This window comes from Arachis hypogaea, chromosome 6, assembly GCF_003086295.3.
Source record: "Arachis hypogaea cultivar Tifrunner chromosome 6, arahy.Tifrunner.gnm2.J5K5, whole genome shotgun sequence".
NCBI classification, from domain to species: domain Eukaryota; kingdom Viridiplantae; phylum Streptophyta; class Magnoliopsida; order Fabales; family Fabaceae; genus Arachis; species Arachis hypogaea.
The window spans coordinates 100,103,182-100,125,150 of NC_092041.1; the positions used below are offsets into that span (position 1 = coordinate 100,103,182).

At 32.6% G+C, this 21,969-nt stretch overlaps 1 protein-coding gene across 1 annotated transcript; it reads right to left on the bottom strand.

Moving 5' to 3' along the window:
- Positions 1-1,177: 1,177 nt before the first annotated feature.
- LOC112697137 (CASP-like protein 1F2) lies at positions 1,178-3,153 on the bottom strand. Its single transcript, XM_025750179.3, has 3 exons — positions 2,769-3,153; positions 2,523-2,649; positions 1,178-1,958 (listed from the first exon to the last, which is right to left on the bottom strand). The coding sequence occupies exons 1-3, from the start codon at positions 2,990-2,992 to the stop codon at positions 1,725-1,727; spliced, it is 585 nt and encodes a 194-aa protein (XP_025605964.1). The 5' UTR covers positions 2,993-3,153; the 3' UTR covers positions 1,178-1,724.
- Between the last annotated feature and the right edge of the window lie 18,816 nt (positions 3,154-21,969).

The window sequence follows — 21,969 nt, forward strand, 5'->3', positions numbered from 1 at the left end:
TAAATTTTGAAGAGAAATAAAAAGAGTTATTAAGGTTTAGGATTGGATGTCTCCTCTCTCACTTTATTCAAACTAGAAGCCCTCCAACCCTCTTTCCTCCTCCTCTACCTCTACTCTGTCCTCTTTTCTACCTCTGTACTCATCCCCTGCTCACAACCATCATTGTCCTATACCTACCTAAGTCATTGTCATCGCCTCTCTCCCCAAACCCTAAACCTTTGCCTACCAAACCTCTTGGTCGTCACCTCCCCTATTATCCCCATCCCTTCGAACACTGTTGTTGCTTCTGCTCGTGTTGTCCTCTGCTGCCTTCGTCCTGTCTACTCCCTTCATCATTGTTGGTGGCTGCTCCCACCACTGCTGCTCACGCTCTTTTTTATAGTGCATGCGCATGAACACCACACTTTAATTTTGTTCTCTTCTATTAAAATGATTATAGATTTTTGTCTCTTTTTCATCGTCATCAATTTTACTCTCTCGCTCTTTCAATTTCTTTGTTACTAAACACAAAATGTCCAATTTGGATTTTGTTATTATTACATCTTTTTAGTTTCTTTCTTTTTTGTTTTTTCTCCTCTGTTTTCTTTTTTTTTCTTCTAGTTTTGCTATTGTGAATTTTTTTTCTTCTACTTCTTTTTCCTTCTCACTATCAGAAACGCACTAATTATTGTCAAATTTATGAAATTTAATTATAAGTATCAATCAAAGTAGTATTATTTATTATTTATACTATTTAATATAATATTTATAAGATTATAAATGTGATCAAATATATAATTATTTTATATTTATCATATTTTATACGAGTAATTAATTGATTAATTATATTAAATGTACATTAAAATTAACTATTAAAATCAATTATTAGTATAAAATATATATTGTAATACAAAATATATATTTAAAATAAATTAAATAATACTTATATTTATATACAAAAATATTATGACAAATTTTAGTAGTTGATTTTGATATATAAATAATATTTTTTTATTAATATTCAATTTTTGATATTTTTGTAGCAAATAAAAATACTTAACAAAAAATTAAATATTAATAAAAAAATATTATTTATTATTATTTTCGAATGATAAATTCAACGAAAAATAAAATATCATTCGAAAATAATAAATAATGCAGGTAAGCAATTATGACTATGATTTTCCATGACAACAACTTAACGGAAAGCGAAGTGATGATATTAAGGTATAATAATAATATTGTCACCATTCGTAAACTTCCTTCTCCGATCCTAACGCTGTGTGTGCTATTCTTGCCCGAATAAAGCAGACACTTAGCCTAAAATTTCTGCCCCAAAATTACATACATGAACATAACATAACAATAAACTCAACTGCTTACTAATCTACCTATAACAATAATATCTTTTTTTTTAAAAAAAACTATATTAGCCACGGCCTGGCCTATGTATAGACTAAGGACAAGAAAAGCAAAACTCTTAAACATCATACAAGATATACTCCGGATTAAATTTTTAAAGTGGTTTCTGAGATTCATATTGTGCATCAATTTGTTCTGCCTGATAAGGAAGTGCTAGTTCATCCCTCAATTTGCTGTCACTGTCGAAAATGGGGTCGAGGGACCACTATGGCAACCAGAGCTCAACGTCGAAGACGACAATAGAACAGTGCATCGATTAAATACATGTAAATTTAAATTTTTAACTATTGGATTAACTTAATGAATGATGCATGGAGTTTAACTTAGTGTGGAGAAGGGAAAGGAGAAGAGATGGAAGAATATGCCTCCAAGAGAGAGAGGGCGAAATAGGAAAAGAAGGAGAAATAAGAGAGCAAAATAGAAACCAAAGTGGATCTGCAGAACTTGGCAACATGATCACACAGCGGCTGCCAACCCATATGATCCTGCCCGTACTGACCCACATAGCCAACTGCTGTTGCTGCGGCGCATCCAGACATCAATAGCACCGTCACCACCTGGTACCAAATAAAAAACAGTTACAAGCAAATTAAGAGAAAAAGGGGAAATAACAGTAAAGGGAAAGTTAGGTTGTTCTTTTTGCTTTGGGTCATGAAATTAGTAAGGTAGGTGTTCCTGAAGTATTCTGTTTAAATAAAGTACTATATTAAAGATCTACCAAAAAATACAAGAGAAAGTAAAGGTAATAAATAAGGCTAAATTACTGTTGGTATAAAACAAATTCTCTTTTCCACAAATTACTTTCGCAAGCAATAAAAATTACAAATTCAATAATAATTAATTTCTTAATTTATTATTTTATAATTCTCTTCTATTTAGATATTTTTTCAAGTAATATTATTTTTATAAAACATTATAACCAAATTTTGTCATAAATACTAGATATATATTTCTATACAGTGATACAATGATATGTGGTGATTAATTCAGAATTTAAAATTTTAAAATTTATTTTTAAAAAATTAGTTAATATTAATTAAAAAATAGTTGAGTAATCTAATTATACTTGAAATTATAATAAATGAAAAGAAAAAAGATAGAAAGATTAATTTTTAGCTTACCATATCATGTGTGAATAGATAGAAATAATAGTCCCTCCGCATTAGTAATTGTTGTCCCAGCAGAAAGTTGAGTATGAGTGTCAACAGAGTGAAGAGACACACTACAGAATTTGCAGCAACAAAGTATCTATGCGGCAAAGCAAAAATAAATAAATAAATAAATAAATGAAATATATATATATATATATATATATATATATATTTTCATATATATAGAAATTGAGGATTAACAAAAAGGAGGCTTACTTAAAAGCTGAAGAGTAGTAAAAGTGAGCCTCAAGGGACAAGGAGAAGAGGGAAACCGTTTGGTTGGAGGTGACCATGACGGCGATGGAAGCCGCGGAGAATAGAATGGATAAGAGCCTGAGGAAGTTAGGGGCAGTGATGAGAATCCTGTGTTTTCCGGTAACTGAGGAGGGTGGTTGTTGGGGTTGGATGGCCATGGAGTAATGACTTTTTGGGTCAGCCATGGGTTCTTTAGCGGTAGGAAAGTGGATAGGCTGAATGTGAATGGGACAGAGATAGCGAGTAGAGTAAAGACTAAAGAGTGCGTGCTGCCCAACTTAGCTTTTATAGGAGGAAAAATGGGTGTGAACGACAAAGAGGGAGTGAGAGTTTCCAATGGAACAATAAAACAATTGGACGACCTTACATACACTTATTCTTTTTCTCCCGGGTCTTTCACGCAAATAAAATAAAACCAATAAAAGATATAAAATAATCCTATTTTGGTTCAGTATTCGTCATTATTTATTTTTATATGTGATTGAAAAATTTTGAAATGTTTTAAAAATACTAGTATTTCAATAATTCTAACCGTTGATTTCAATTAATATTATATTTTTGGTGATTGAAAAGAAAATAAATAACAACAAAAAAAAATAAAAAATTGTTTAAAAAAGGCAATCTCGTTGAATACTACCCTTAAATTTCTTTCAAGACAACATAAGCTCTACTTGGAGAGAAAGAGTCTTCATTCTAGTTTGTGCTATGATGTTTGTTACTGTATTTGCATTTCTCAAGATCAATCAGAGATCAGCATGCTATTTCAAAGACATGATATCTCAGATTTTTAACACCAAAAAATTAATAAAACAGTCCTATAAATTATTGACAATAGTAAAGGCCTCCACATGTTTTGTCTCACATATAATATCTCTTTATCCTGAGTCTCAGGCTAAAAGAATGCCTCTCCAAATAGCAAACAACTCTCCTTGTAAAATACTATGATTCTCAATTGTTCCCAAACAGCCTCGTTGCCACATTTCCTTCCAATCTCTGCTAACACAGGCAAAACCAACCCGAACACTATTGTCAGGATAGCTAGCATCACAATTAATCTTAAAGATACTCACCGAGAGAAGAATCCAAAAGCCACTAATGGTGGAGGAGATAGACACTCGTTGCAACTCAAAAATATTTCAGAGCTCTTTTTCCAAGGACAAAGTCATTCAAGTCATCTTGTCCGTGGTCCAAGGCTCGTGGAGATGAAAGATCTCATTATTTCTCAAACGCCAAATCCACCAAAGACCAGAAAAGAATCTAAAGAGGCGTTGTTTGCTATTATGTAAGAACCAACTCATCAAATTCAGTGGTTGATCGGAGATCCCCAAAACTTACCAAACTAGCTGGGCTTTTGGACAATCCCGAATGCAATGTAAAACCGATTCCTGACCTGAGAAACATCGTGAACAGCTATCCATGAGCAAAATATCCCTCATAAAATGAAATGCAGCAGTAGGAAAAGCCTCCCAAATACATAACCAGGCCAAGAATATGTGCTTTTTCGGAACATGTTGACGCCAAAACCAAAGTCAATTCTCCCTATCCTCCCAACTAAACATCTTTTTATTGAATCACAAATAACCACTACAAGCGTTATAAACCTTTGAAGCCGCACCCGTCTAACACCTACCGATCTCTGAACCAGCTTGAACTTCTGAATAGTAAGAGTTAATGTTGTTTTGCAGAGATTGATTCAGAGAAAAATAGATATTCTCAAGGTTCCACTGCCCAGATGACCAAAGGTCGAAGATTCAGAGATCCAAATAAAAAATATGAACATAATCCATCTCATGACATAGTCGCCCCCTCTTTTCTTCATGTAGAAAATCAAAAATTCTGTTCCAAATCACAATGCACCAAATAAAACCTTTCTTTAAGATTTACAAACTCGACATATACTCTTCCAAATATAAGATTTCCTACTTTGAACTCGACTGAAACAATCATTTTTAGAAAAATACTTAATATAATATTATATATATAATTAAAATCAACAATAAAATTACAGAAATATCAATATTTTAAAAATACTTAAAATTTTTTCTAAATGATTATGGTATTTATAGAGGCGGTAGCTTCTAATTTGGTTCTCAATATTTTCAACGCTTAATAAAATAGTTTTTAATTTTAAAAAATAATTAAATTAGTCATTAAATTTATAAATCGTAAATTGTTGCTCATCTTGAATTTAACTGCCATTAATATAGTACTGAGAAAAAATATTATAGTCAATAATAAAACTTTTTATAGATAATGGGAGTCATGACTCCCAAACCTTTTATAAAAGAATTAGTAGAGCTATATCAAAGAGTATAGTTGGCTCAGTTGGTTAAAATATTATATTAACAATTCAATAATTTGTGTTCAACTTTCATTTCTCTTATTTGTGCAAATGTGACATCTCAACGATAAAGTAACCTAAGTTGAATTAGAGATAATCGGAGCTCTATAATTTGTAAATTCAATGATTAATTTGGTCATTTTAAAAAATCAAAAACTATTTTGATGAACGTCCATAATTTTAAGAACCGAACATACTTTCTTATTTATATACAGTGATTATAAAATCATTTGTTTTGTCTAGGTCTGCTAGGCAAATCACCGACAAAAGTTTAGCTATAAATTTTGTTAAAAATACTTAAAAAAATAATTAAAATTATAAGAAACAATAATATAAATTTACCTACTAAACTTGAAAATTAAGAAACTATTGAATTATTTAAATAATTGATAAGAAACAAATAATAATTTTTGTTATAAAATAACTAAATAGATAAATAAAGAAGAGGTAACAAATATAAAATAAAAAAATATAGAAAGAGAGAAAGAAGTATTGCAACATAAAGAGAGAGAGAGAATTGTTTATTGCTTTTGTATGTCTCATCAACGAAGGCTTAACCTCCTATTTATACATGTACAAGAGTCCTCTTTTTCCTCTTTCATTAAATGTAATTACCTTGGAAATATGGCACTTCACTATAGGAAAGTTAAGCCATCTAAGTCATATGTGGTCAATGGTCATCCATATCCTTATCACAACACTCCCTCTTGGATGACCATTCATGATTATTGCCTCGTTAAAACCTTACTAAAGAAAAACCCAATGGGAAAAACCTTAGTGAAGGAAAAAGAGTACAATATCCTTTAGTGACGGGGACTGCCTCATTAAAAACATTGTCAAGAAAAATCCAATAGAAAAAAACCTGACCAAGGGAAAAAGAGTACAGTCTCCCCATCTTGCCGACATCATTTAATATCTCGAAATCGGCGCATCCCAATCTCATGTACCAATCTTTCAAAGGAGGATTTTGGGAGTGACTTTGTGAATAAATCTGCCAGATTGTCACTTGAGCGGATCTGTTGGACATCAATTGTTCCTTGATTTTGAAGATCATGAGTGAAGAAGAATTTGGGAGAAATATGCTTTGTTCTATCACCTTTGATATATCCGCCTTTAAGTTGAGCAATACATGCTGTATTATCTTCAAACAGGACAATTGGAGCTATCTTCTGATCAATCAGTCCACATGATGACAGAATATATTGAATCACACTCCTGAGTCAAAAACACTCGCGACTTGCTTCATGTATCGCTAGTATTTCAGCATGATTAGAGGAGGTTGCTGCTATCGTCTATTTCGTGGACTTCCATGATATAGTTGTACCACTATATGTGAATATGTATCCTGTTTGAGATCTCCCTTTATGTGGATCAGACAAATATCCAGCATCTGCATAGCCAACTAATTGTGACTTGGATCCATAGGGATAAAACAATCCCATATCAACCGTTCCATGAAGATATCAAAAGATCTGTTTGATTCCACTCCAATGTCTTCTGATTGGAGAGGAACTATATATTGCTAGTGAATTCACCGCGAATGATATGTCAGGTCGCGTATTATTGGCAAGATACATTAGTGCTCCAATGACACTAAGATATAGTACTTCAGGACCAAGGATATCTTCATTTTCTTCTTTAGGACGGAATTGATCCTTTTCCATATCCAAAGATCTTATGATCATTGGGGTACTCAAAGGATGTGACTTATCCATATAAAATCTTTTCAAGATCTTCTCTGTGTATGTCGCTTGATGAATAAAGATCCTATTTTTTGTATGCTCGATCTGCAGGCCGAGACAAAATTTAGTCCTTCCAAGATCTTTCATCTCAAACTCTTTTTTCAGAGTTTTTATAATTGTTAAAATCTCTTTAGGAGTCCCAAAGATATTTAAATCATCAACATACACAGCAATTATAATGAATCCAGATGTGGTTTTCTTTATGAAAACATATGGACAGATATCATCATTCTTGAATCTGTTTTTGACCAGATACTCAGTAAGACGATTATACCACATTTGTCCAGATTGCTTTAGACAATATAAAGATCTTTGCAATTTAACTGAGTATAACCCTTGCGAATATTCACTAGATGGTTTAGATATCTTTAGTCCTTCAGGGACTTTCATATAGATATCACGATCTAATGAGCCGTACAAATAGGCTGTTACCACATCCATTAAATGCATATGCAGTTTATGATATGCAGATAAACTGACCAAATAACGCAATGTTATCGCATCCACTACAGGGGAATACATTTCTTCATAATTTATACCTGAACTTTGTGAAAAATCTTGTGCCACAACTCGGGCTTTGTAGCGCACAACTTCATTTTTCTCATTTCGTTTTCTCACAAATACCCATCGGTATCCAACAGGTTTTACATCTTCAGGTGTACGGACTACAGGTCCAAAGACTTCACGTTTTGCAAGTGAGTCTAATTCAGCCTTCATGACTTCTTTCCATTTTGGCCAATCATTCCTTTATCGACATTCTTCGACTGATCTTGGCTCAAGATCCTTACTTTCATGCATGATATTTAATGCCACATTATATGCAAATATTTCATTGACAATTGTCTTATTTCGGTCCCATTTCTCTCCTGTAAAGACATAATTTATCGAGATCTCATCATTTTTACAATTTTTAGGTACCTGAACGTCTTCTGGCGTTAAAACTATATCAGAATTTTGGACAAATGTAGGTGTCTCTACAATGTCTTTTTTAATAGGAATAGTATTTACCTCTTTTCTCTTTTGAGAATTTTTATTTTTGGAACCGACAGGCCTGCCACGCTTCTGGCGTGTATTTGCTTCAGTGGCTATTTGTCCTACTGGGACATCAATTTGAATTGGGGCATTTTTCGCCCTGCCACGCTTCTGGCGTGAAGTTGCTTCGGTGGCTATTTGTCCTACTGGGACATCAATTCGAATCGGGGTATTTTCCGCTGGTATATAAGATTTCGTTATCCTCTTTGTATCGGAAAATGCATCAGGCAATTCATTTACTATTCTTTGCAAATGTATAATCTTTTGAACTTCTAGTTCACATTGCCCTGATCGAGAATCTAAATGCATCAACGATGATGTATTCCAATTAAGTTCCTTTTCAGGAAACTTATTCTCTCTCCCTAATATTGGAAATTTTGATTCATCAAAATGACAATCCGCAAACCGGACTTTAAATACATCTCCCGTTTGTATCTCAAGATACCTTATTATAGAGAGAGAATCATATCTAACATATATCCCCAATTTTCTTTGGGGTCCCATTTTGGTGCGATTAAGTGGTGCAATGGGAACATATATCGCACACCCAAATATTCTTAAATGAAAAACATTTGGCTGCTGGCCAAAAGTTAATTGCATAGGAGACAACTTATGATAACTCGTTGGCTTCAAACGAATAAGTGATGCGGCATGTAAAATAGCATGCCCCCAAACCGAAGTTGGGAGATTTGTTCTCATAAGTAAGGGTCTAGCAATCAATTGGAGGCGCTTAATAAGTGATTCTGCTAACCCATTTTGTGTGTGAACATAAGCTACTGGATGTTCAACACTTATTCCATTAGCCATACAATAAGCATCAAAAGCTTGGGAAGTAAATTCACCAGCATTATCAAGACGAATTGCTTTGATTGGATTTTCTGGAAATTGTACTTTTAATCGAATGATTTGAGCCAGTAATCTCGCAAACGCCAGGTTGCGAGAAGATAATAAGCACACATGTGACCATCTCGAAGATGCGTCTATCAGGACCATAAAATATCTAAAAGATCCACATGGTGGATGAATAGGTCCACATATATCACCTTGAATCCTTTCTAGAAATTCAGGGGACTCAAATCCAATATTTACTAGTGATGGCCTTAAAATTAACTTCCCTTGAGAACATGCAGCACAACAAAATTCACTAGTTTTAAGAATCTTCTGGTTCTTTAGTGAATGTCCATGGGAGTTTTCAATAATTCTCCTTATCATGGTTGTTCCCGGATGACCCAATCGGTCGTGCCAAGTTATGAATTCATTTGGGCTAGTAAACTTCTGGTTTACAATGGCATGTGATTCAATTGCACTAATCTTGATATAATACAACCCAAATGAAAGTAAGGGCAACTTTTCTAATATAAATTTCTTATTTGAATCATGAGTTGTGATACATAAGTACTCATAATTTCCCTCATTCATAGTCTTAATATGATATCCATTTCGGCGAATATCTTTAAAGCTCAACAAGTTTCTTCGAGACTTGGTAGACAATAGTGCATTATTTATTATGAATTTTGTTCCTTCAGGAAACAAAATTATAGCTCTTCCGGTGCCTTCTATCACATTGCCCGAGCCAATAATAATATTAACATATTCTTCTTTTGGCACAAGATGGGTAAAATATATATCACTTTTAAGAATAGTGTGCGAACTTGTACTATCCACAAGGCAAATATCTTCAGAATATGTCCTTGCCATTTTTCTTCAAAAAAAAAAAATGATAATAATAATAAAATGAGTAGAAGTACATGCACAGTAAAATTATTCACATGAATACTTAACAAACACATACATATATCAAACTATTCCATCATTGATCAAATAGGCAAAATTTCCTTCAGAATCCTTATAGAAATTAGATACATCATAATGAGTGGTAGAATTTTCATCATTTGAAACAAAATTTGTTTCCTTTTCTTTGTCATCCGTTTTCAAGGATGCTTGATAAAGATCAACTAGGTGCCTTGGAGTACGACAGGTACGTAACCAATGATCCTTTCCACCACAACAAAAATATTTATCCTCAATTGATATACTTTGCCATTATTTCTTTCTTTATCCCACTTCTGGTGAGATCTTTCTTGTGGACATAATTTCTTTTCCTTCCATAATTTTTCTTATTATCAAAATCTTACCATTTACCTCTTCTGAGGTTAATTGCCGCATTTGCTTCAGGAAATGGGGCGGCGCCAACTGAATGCGCTTCATGATTCCTTAAAAGTAACTCATTGTTGCGTTCAGCAACAAGAAAGTAAGAAATTAACTCAGAATATTTTTAAATTCTTTTTCTCGATACTACTGCTGCAGGAGCACATTCGACACATGGAGGATCAAGAAAGTTTTCTCTAACATATCGGGCTTGAGGAAGTATCACATGATTGTACCTTTCTTCAAAGTCTTTCCACAGATCTGTAAGATCTTTTAATGTGGGATATTCATTTTTCAATCATTCGTCAAGATGACGATGAAGGAAAATCATAGCCTTGACTTTTATCCTTCTGGGATGTATTATTTTCTGCCTCAATGGTATCTTCAAGATCCATTGAATCAAAATGGATTTCAACATCTATATCCATGATAAATAATTATTTTCAAATATATCAAGAGCATTATATTCAAGATAAAAGAGTTTCGACATAATAAAAATTTGTTACCTAAAGTCTTCCTAAAACTTCGTTAGAGCTTCGTGTTAAAGTCTTCCTAAAACTTCGTTAGAGCTTCGTGCTGATAATGTGTTATAAAATAACTAAATAGATAAATAAAGAAGAGGTAACAAATATAAAATAAAAAAATATAAAGAGAGAGAAAGAAGTATTGCAACATAAAGAGAGAGAGAATTGTTTATTGCTTTTGTATGTCTCATCAACGGAGGCTTAACCTCCTATTTATACATGTACAAGAGTCCTCTTTTTTCTCTTTCATTAAATGTAATTACCTTGGTAATATGGTACTTCACTATAGAAAAGTTAAGCCATCCAAGTCATACGTGGTCAATGGTCATCCATATCCTTATCACAATAATTTTAACTAATATTCGTTGTAATGATATGGAACCAATTTCAATTAATTGAGTGGTTGTTTGCTTAAGCAAATATCAAGAAGTTCAAATCTCAACTTGCGAACACAGCAATCCACTATTAATTAAAATCATTGACTTGTCAAACTAAGAAATACTTTAAAAATAAAAAACAAAAAATTGCAATTGTATGAATTTTTTTAAATAAATACAAAATAATTTTAAATAATTTTAATTTTAGGATAAGTTTTGTTCAAAGAACTCAATAGTCAAAACCTACCATGAAACAAACCTATTTTTTCGTGAATTTTCAAAACATAAATTGTAATTATGGTAGCAATTTCCCACATCTCATCTTAACCATATTTGATCCTCAATTAAGGGCATGTTCGAAAAGTTTTAAAATTAATTTTTTTGAGTTTTTAACTTATGAAAAGTAGTAATATTAATATCTGGTGCAATTTTTAAAACCAAATTGCAGTTTTTTAAGAAACTATTTAGCAGTTTATAGAAAAGTTAAAAAAATGACTTCTCTCATAATGTTACTACTTTTTATCACATTTCTATAAAATAAATACTTTTAAAACTAAAAATCCAAACATAAAATAACTTATTTATAAACTATTTTTAATATAATTATTTATTATTTAAATTATTTTTTCAAAAGTACCTTAATTAAATTATTTACCCAAACTATTGGCCCTAAATATCATAATTGATTTTCTTAAGAAAAAGTATGAACAAATCTGATTTTAAGGTATTTCTTCCCCTTCTACCATTATATTAGATTTTGGAAGGACTTTTACTACCATAGATTCATATCTATCATCGTTTTCCTCTTAAAAAAAAAAAAATCACATAGGTACCTCATCATTGTAAAAATATAGACTTACTTTAAAATTACGCCCTTCCTAAACTCTTTTTTTCTGTGTCTATCCAAACTCAATAATTTTGGTATAAAATCCTTATCATTAAATCATAACATTATTAATGATCTTAAAATTCGTACATTTATATTTGACACACACATACTCCAAGAAAAATATTTAGGTATCGTCGAATTTATCATTAGAAAAACGAAAAAAATTTGACGGTAATTTAATTACTGTCAAAAAGAATTATACGATATAAATCTCACTGATAAATATTTTATTGGTAGATTTTTTTTATCCGACGATAATTATCATCAAATTCTACGATAAATTATTTGTTCGAAAAATTATTTGGTTATCGACAAATTTTTTCGATGGTAATGTCAATTAAAAAAATTAAATTAAATTGTCAATTTTAATTTTTTATTTAAATTTATTTTTCACACAATTAATAGTTAATTCATAAATAATGAAAACCTAATATTTAAAATAAATAATACAATGTTAAAATAAATCAAAGTCAAGTACATCAAATAAATATAATCAAACAATAAAATGAAACACTAATAACTAAATATCCAGGTAGTCGTCGTCGTCGTCGGTTCTGTGACCCTGAAGAGGTGGCGCAGAAGGCGGTGATGTCTGTGTGCCACCAGCAGGGATGATGTCAGCGGTGCGCATCTAAGCCTGGTATACCTCCATCTGAGCCTCCATCCACTGAAGCCACTCCAGTTGCTCCCTCCACTCCAGCTTGAGGTTATCGGTGTCCGTCACACATGTAAGGATCTCTTGATACCTCTCCCCATAATCGTTAAGCTCCTAAGCCTGCTGGTGAAGGCTATGTTGGAGCTCCTGCACCTACAGCTTCAAATCCACACCATCCTCAGCCTCGACGGCTCAACTAGTGGCAGACCCTTCGAGTATTGCAAATTGGCAAAGAATGACCCCAGTTCATATACGTGGTTCTTGTACGGTGCTGAGGCGGCCTCGCGCCAAATTGCATCGGGATTGATGACTGAAGCAGCAGAACTGTTGGCAGTGTCCTTCATACTTTGCTGAGATTGCTGAGTCATGGCCTCTAGTCTCTGCGTGTAAAACTCCTGTATAACACATGTTATTGTGATTAGTATGACAACTATACAGTTAATATCTAATAATTTTATACTAGAAGATCATATGTATATTTACTCACATAATGGTCCTGAGACCGTTGATAAAAAAATCTCGCTTTGTTCTCCTTTAGTGTGTGGGTGTACTTGAACGTCTCCACCAATGTTGTCTCGTGATCCAACGACTTCGACTACACATGTTGCATTGAAATAATATGATTAGGATGCCTAGTAATGATATGTAAAAGAATATAACTAAGTTATTAACAAAATTAAAGACACTACATACCAGCCTGACATTAGTCTTCATGAAAGTTGCTAAGCTGCTGGTATTCTTGGACGACCTGGCTGATGCCATGTTAGCTTTGTTGATCAGACGCTGATGCTTAAACCCCGCATCGATTCCTAATGAACTAACAGTGCCTTCTTTATTTACGGCCAGAACCAGGTCGTTTGGTGTCCTACCCCTCACGAACATTCTCCAGCATCTACTGTAACCACTGACCCATTCAATGGTCGTATATCTTCCTGATGGTAAGATCGTGCTTAGCGTCCCATATAAAGTGCAACTGTACAAAGAATCTTTAAAATTTGTCAATCAATATAGAAAATATAAACTATCTAAAAAGGTTTGAAACTAAAAAAAATTAATTACCACCCATTTCTAAAACTATCACTCTCTGGTCTCAGGGTTGATCTTCTTGAAGCCAGGTCAGGGATGGTCATGCATCAACTTGATGATGTTGGTCATCTCTTGAGTACATGTGTTGTTCTTTGGTGCAAAACTTATCAACAATCCACAAACAAAACAATATGGCAATATGAATTAAAACATCATTAGAAGCAAATAATTAGACACTTTTAGCAATTTCATAATCAGAAAACAGGAAATACTTTCAGCCATTCACACCTAAATTCACTAAACAACTAACAATAACCAGACACATTCAACAATTCCATAATTAGGAAACAAAAAACACTTTCAGTCATTCAAACCTAAATCCATTAAACAAGAATCAATAACCAAACACTTTCAACAATTTTCTAATCACGAAACAGGAAATACTTTCAGTCATAATCCACTAAATAAGAATCAATTTTCAAGCACTTTTAGCAATAATATAATCAGGAAACAGGAAACACTTTTATCCATTCAAACCTAAATCTATTGAAAAAGAATCAATTTTCAGGCACTTTCAGTAATAATATAATCAAAAAACAGGAAACACTTTTATCCATTCAAACCTAAATCCACTAAAGAAGAATAACCTTTCAGGCACTTTCAACAATAACAATCATTAGGAAATAGGAAATTCTCAAAGTGATACTTACCCTGTGACGCCAACAGGCCAAATGGTCAACCATACGATGGGAGGTGGTGGAGGAGAATCAGTTGCCTCACTTCTGTTAAAGGACTCTGGCACCGTAGATTCCATCGTTGGAGGCGGCGTCGCCGTGACTGCAGGCTACTGCTAAGCAGTAGAAGGTGGCGTTGTCACCGTAGATGGAAGCAAGTATTCGGCTTAGGGACTATGATGAATGGTTGGTCTGCTAAACCCACAACCTATGATGTCACCGGCGTAGTCAGAGTAGAGGGAGAGGATCTAAAATTTCAAGGGGTACCGAAAGAAACCCTCCCTCTATCACGACTACGTCCACGACCAGTAACCTGGTCCGCAACACCTTTACCTGTCGTCATGTCTGCGAAGATCAAAACCAGCCATAACACAATGAATTAACATATTTCAGACAATTTTAAACAACTCCAACAACAATATTCAGCAATTTGGTTCAATAATCGAAACACTTTTCAAAGTTCAAATTCAAATTCAAAATAAAAAAATTAAACCAATTCAACAATCAACAAAACCTCAACATATTCATAATAAGCAAAACCACTACATATTCATATTCATAAGCAAATTCATAAATCAATTCAATATTTCAACCACTACCATAAGAAATAGCATCTCGAGCAATCCATCATATCAACAAAACTTGGTGAATTAGAAACATTCACATTGACATCAATGCATAATAACACTAATCATGTAAAAGCATATATTGATTTTTAAATATTGAACTAACTTTTCATCTAAAACTCTTTGAGGCATATTATCAAACACATGGCATGCTAAAGTATCAAACAAGCAAAAATCAATACCAAACATCAATATACAATTCTAATTCCAAATCAACAAGCACACCAGCAATAGTTAACGCAAAACAAGCAACAATCAAGCAGAAACCAACAATTCCAATAGCCATATCTCAGCTAAATTAGTCGTAACACAGCGAATCAATATAATCAGACAATCCAACCACTTTCAGCTATCTTAGAACCAAGTAAATTACACCTAACCTATCTTAACAACCTAAAATATACTAAAACAGAAAATTAAATCTAACTAAACTAACTAAAACTAAACTAATGAACCAATACTGACTAAACAGAATTTGAAAAATAGAGTTTAATAAAAAACATGTGATGCAGGGCAACATATAAAACAGAGGAGAGGGAATAGAGGGGTTGCAATGGAGTTGACGGATGGGGAACTCGCCGGGAGACTAGGACAGGGGCGAAGCTGGGCAGTGGCGGCGCTGAAGGTTGGACTCGCGGCAAAGCTGGGCAGCAGCGGCACGATGACAGTGGCTCTATAGTGCGGTGGTTCCAAGAAAGGAGAAGAGAAAGGGTGAAATGGCAAGGATAGAAGAGGGAGAATGGTGTTGTGCTACAAGGAGAAAGGAGAAGAGGGGAGAAGAAGAAGGGAGGCGTCGGCGGTGGGTTGACGGCAACGGAGAGGGGTTGTGATGGTGGTGATGGGGAGAGAGAGAGAGAGAGAGAGAGAGAGAGAGAGAGAGAGAGAGAGAGAGTGTGTGTGTGAAATTCGAATGAGGGAAAGAGGGTTTACAATTTTATTTTACGTCCTAGATACTGTCAGATTTTTACCATAAAAAAATCTGACAGTAAAATCATTGTGGGTCACCAAAATGCATAGTTTCACTAAGTTAGTTTACTGTCGGATTTTTCGATGATAAAGTCGGCGCTAAAAGACGTTCCAATATATTTTTTTTTCTTTCAAATATTACCGGCGAAGTTATCATCGAAAACTTAAATCTGCCAGTAATTATATTACCGTATATAAATTCGACAGTAAATTTGTTACTATTCTACAACACTAAATCTGACAATAAATCTGACAGTACTCATTATTTTTCTTGTAATAGCGGACACCTAATCATCTGACAAAAAACAAGTGTTTAAAATTTTTGTCTAAACCCTCCACAAAAAATGGTTTTAAATCCTCTATTTAAATAGATCATATCATATAGCAAGAGCGAATTTGAGTCATATGTGCCGTAATTCTTCCTACATTGGCCAAAAAGCATTTGTTATTTTATTTTCATTAAGTGTTTAAATTTTTTTTTATTTTGACAAATTCTCACCTATAATTAGAACACTACAAATTCTCTAATTACAAAGCGCATATATAATATATATCGAAATTCCAAAGATACATATATATGACAATATAAACAATCATGATACAAATTATAATTACTTTTTTAATACTAACTTTTTTAATCACCTTGTTCCCCACATTAAATATGGAACAAACACGTACAAACAAACTCTACAACAAATAAACATGAAAGATCTCTATGCCTCACAAAGAATCATTTCGCCTCTTTCATCCTATAATTCTATCCTAAACATGCAATAATTCTATACTTATATTAATTTATAATTTTTAATTTCAATTAATACTTAATAAAATAAAAATTAATAAATTAGAATAAAACCAACCTATATAGGTAAGTTAATCTACTGAGTCTATTAAAAACAGCAAGAACACGAACTGTCTTTACTCTAGTAATCTTCAAATGTTACTAGAAACTCGACACAAATTACAATTGAGTTAGAGTCAAACTCATAGAGGCAAATATTAAGGATAATAAACAATAATTTTTTTTTAATTAATTGAAAAAATAAAACTGATTAAATTAAAGAGAAACTCAACCACAAATACAATGTGACAATATCAAAATCTTAATTAGAGGGAGAAAATATAGAAAAAAAATCGCGTCAAAATGAGTGAGTAAAAGGGTTCAAGAGAGAAAGGAATTTAAAAAATGGGAGAGAAAAAACAAACGCTAATTTAAATTCGGACGCACAATTTAAATAATAATTTAAAATTAGCATTTCATTAGTCATATATTACCGACGATAGCAGCGTCAGTAATAATGTAATAGTGAAAAAAGAAATTAAATTTTAAATTATTATTTACTAACAGTCTTGTTGTCGATAATATATTAACATCATATTTTTATTTTAAAACAAAAATTTTAAAATTATCATTACTGACTGTTAAGTGTGTGTTTGAATTTACGTTGGGCGAACTAGAATTTGAATAAAAGTAATTTTGTAGAATTGATTTTGGGTAGAAGTAAGTTTGTGCCAACATAATTTATGTTTGGTAACTTTTACTAAAATTAATTTTGATGAAATAAATATTGTTTGGATAATATTAGTTAAAATCACTTTTAGATAAATAATTAATTAATTATTAAAAAAATATAATATTAAATTATAATATTATTTTTTAAGTATATTTAATCATTTTTTTATTTTTTTAATATTTTTTATATAGTATTTTTTTATAATACTCTATTTTAGTATATTATAATTTTTTATTATTATAATAAAATTAATATTTATTTATGAAATTAAAAATAACATATAAAAATTAACAACTTTTTAAGTATTTTTTTATAGTAAAAATTAATATTTATTTATTAAATTAAAAATAATATATAAAATAACATATTTTAGTACTCTTTTTAAGTATTCTTAACAATCTTATTTTTATTATTATTTTAGATTCTAATTTTTTACAAGTTATATTTTATTATTATTTATAATTAATTTTTTATTTAATTTATCATTTCTAATAAGAATAATAATACATATTATAAAAAATTAAAATAGTAAACAGTGCACACAAATTAAAATAATTGTTTTAATATTCTCAATATTTATTTAAAAAAATTATGGAAAAACCCATAATAACTAGGGTTGAGTAAACGCAAAAGTTATAATTTCTTTTTTCTAATAAACGAGCTTTTGGGATGCAAAATCACGTTGGCGTTTAGAGAAGAAAAGTTGTCAAACATAAAAGAACAGCGTTCAAAGTATTGAAACGCACTTTTATCCTCTTCAACGTGTTTCACAAACACACCCTAAATCATCATAATATATTAACATATAATAAATTTAATAAACGATAAAGCTTACCAACGTCTAAGTGGTTAATAAGTTGTTATAAAATTATTTATAAATTAAAAAAAAGTACTTTATGTTATCAACGGTCGCGCTGTCAATAAATTATTTACGTAATTAAAGTTAAATTTTGAATGAAATAGGTCATCTGTAAATTTTTCACAGCAATATTATTAATATAGAGTTAAATTCTAAAATAATCTTTAAGATTGATATCGTGTACTAAAATTATCTTTGAGATTTTAATTATACCTATGTTTTTTAGATTGACAAAAATATATCACGTTAATCCTGATCTATTTTTCATTAACGATGTGATGACATGGCTTAATAACGTAGGCTATTAATGACACGTGTCACTTTATGATTTGGTCACGTGTAATGATATGATGATGTGTTGACCCGTGACACGTGACATACTGATGTCGATGGTTGTACCATGTGTCATATTGCTATTTGGTCACGTGTCTGTTTATGCCATGTGTCGCAACAGTAGTAGTCCACGTGTCATCTATTATGTCATCAACTCATTATTATAGATGCACCAAATTAGTCTCTCACTTTACATTAAGTAACTCATTTTAATCCTTGAAATTGAGTCATACAACAAATTAGTTCCTTCACTAGTTTTTTCTCATTTTTTCTATAAATTCAAAATTCACAATATCTTTAAATCCATTAATTTCAATTCTATTTTTTCATATATTATTTAAATACAAATGCTTTTATAAAATATTTTTTTCTGTTGCGGGTACTCCTAACCGCCGTCTTGGAGTTGACGTGAAGATATTTCAAACACCTCCACTACCATCTCCAACCTCTTTAATTTTATCTAGATGGAAGAGGTCGAAAATGATAGTGAGGGTGTTTAAAGTGTTTTCAGTCTAACCCATTACACACAACAAAAATGTATATTTCATAAGAACCGAAAAAAATGTATATTTTAATTCTTGTTTTCTTATTAAAAACACATTTTTCTTTATGAAAAAAATGTATCTAATCAATCATATAATTTTTTTTATAGGAATATATTTATATATTACAAAATTTACCAATGTTAAATTATTATAGAAACAAATTATATAATTAAAACTAAAATCTTAAAAATTTTATAAAAGCACTTGTATTTAAATGATATATGAAAAAATAGAATTGAAATTAGTGCATCCAAGATATTGAAAATTTTAAATTTTTAAAAAGAATAAAAAAAACTGGTGAAGTGACTAGTTTGGTGTACGACATTTAATTTTAGAGACTAAAATGAGTCACTTAATGCAAAGTGAGGGATTAATTTGGTACATTTACAATGATGACATATGGATGACACATGGACGAATATTGTTGCGACATATGGCACAAATAAATACGTGGCCAAATAGCATTGTGACACATGACATAACCATCCACATCAGCATGTCACGTGTCATTGGTCAACATATCATCATACTATTATATGTGGCCAAATCATGGAGTGACATGTGTCACTAACAGCCCACGTAATTAAGCCATGTCATCACATCACTAATGAAAAATGGATCGAGGACTAACATAGGATATTTTTGTCAATCTCAAAAATGTAATTAGTACAATTAAAATCCATGAACGATTTGAATGCACAATGCTAATTTTAAAATTTAACTTGTATTAATTAGCGTCAAAGTGGCGCAAAAGCTTGCATGGACCGTCGTAAATATAAGTCTCCTAAAAAAATCCTATTTTAACGATGTCTGTGTAGGTAAGACGCAGTTGTGTTGCAGTGAAGATTCTAAAGTCAAACAAAAGTTGGAACTTTCACATTCAAATCCGAAGATTTAGATGGGATGATGTTCCGTGACAAAATAACAAAGATTTACCTTCGCATCAGCATAAAATTTTAAGTGAAGCATTTACTAGTCAAAAGTCAAAACATGATTAATTTAATTTGAGTATACCTTTTTCACTTCTATTTAATGATGTATTGTTAAATCGTGTGATAAATTTAATATTTAATAGTATCTCTAAACAAGTTGAAATTCGTTAATATACTAACACAAAATTAAATACTGTTTCAAGTTTATAATTGTTTGTTGTAGTGTACATGTGATGAGTTTATAAAATAATTCATAATCAATTAATAATTGATTTTATATATACACATAAATTACCATTGCATTGAAATTGATCCATCTTAGTAAGTAGAAGAGTACGGTAGTGGAACATATAATAGAGTTGAAAAATATTCCAAGGTAGGTAAAGTAAACCTATAAGTTACTTAGATCGTAATTTTCAGCACATCATTGGGTATCTCTACCAGTGATGGAGAAGAAAACAAAACTTATTTGTAGAGTAGTAGCCATAGCAATATGTACAAAACAGCACTCAAAAATGTGTAGTCAAGTTGAAAATTCAAATTCTAGCATGCTGTGACATTTGCATTATTATGTTTATATAATTTTTCTTCGTTGAATTTATCCAGAGAAGAAAAGAAAGAGACTCCTCACCAGACATTAGTGGATTTCTTTTATCTAGGGTTTTTAATTAAACCCAAGTTATAGCTATCAATATATTTTTAGGTCATTACTGAACGTTGCTGTCCAATTTGACTCTGACCCTAATTTTTAGAGCTTGCCAAAGAACGGTTCTATCCCATTGCCAATAGTAACTGTACACGAATCTTTGAAATTAAGTGATACTATACATCCATAATATTCGTTATCTCATAATTTCTCTGGGACGAAGAAACGAAGCAAGGGTCTTACTTATGTTTGAAGTTATTAGCTTCCATCTTCGCTAAATAGGTTTGTTCGGTAGTCGGTTTCCGGACAGGTCGGGTGAGTAGGTGAGGGAGTGGGAACGCCTCTACTTCGGTCGTGCTGGAATTGGACTTGCCGAGTAGCCGAGTACTCGTTGCAGAAGGAGAATGAGGGGGGTGCCACCTGCAAAGACACTCCGACGCTCTAGTCAGCAATGTGCAGGCGGAAAAATGGTTAGATGAAAGGGTATGACGTACCTCGAGGGAAGGGTAGGTCCTTCCCTATTTATACCGTGTCAGAGGTGGGCCCTGGGGGGACAGGCCCATTTTCCCCGAAGCTTCCTCAACCATATTGATGGGGTGACGAGGACGCGTGTCCTGGCACCGTGGCGAGCGCTAAGATCTCGGTCACCCGGATCGGGTTCTCGATGGGTCGGGCCGACCCGCTCGTGGTTTGGACCGGACCGTAACAGTGCCCCCACGCGCCGATAATCAGCCGCATAGGCTGTTGGCGGCGAGTTTTCTATCATTGTCGTCGCTTGGTCGGTCGTTCGTGTGGGAGACGCGCTGCCCGCATGCGTGCCCGTTCGCGGTTCGGGGCGTTCCTTTGTCGCCTCGTTTCTCGCGCGGGGCATTAAATGCCCATAAAGGATTGAAAAACCCCGTGTGTGCAAAGACGGTTCTGCCCCCAGGTCTTTCGCGCTTCCACTAGAGCGGTTTTGAACAGTTTTATCTTTCTGTTCTTCTTCCATTTACTTTGCTTTTCTGATCATACTGCCCATTCGTCCTTCCTGCGCTCTCATCACACAAAGGTTGTTTCCATTGCTCTAGTGTGCTTCGTCCTTATTTGAATTTTCTCAATTCATCCAGGTAACTACTTCTTTTCCTTTTACTTCAATGATTGTTTGCATGTCTGCCATGATCATTTTTCCTATGCTTGCTCTTTTCTTGTTGTTTATGGGCGCATTTTTGTGGATGCACTTTCGTTTTCTTTTGTTGACTGTGGTGTGTCATGGGGGGTTTATGTTTTTGTTTTG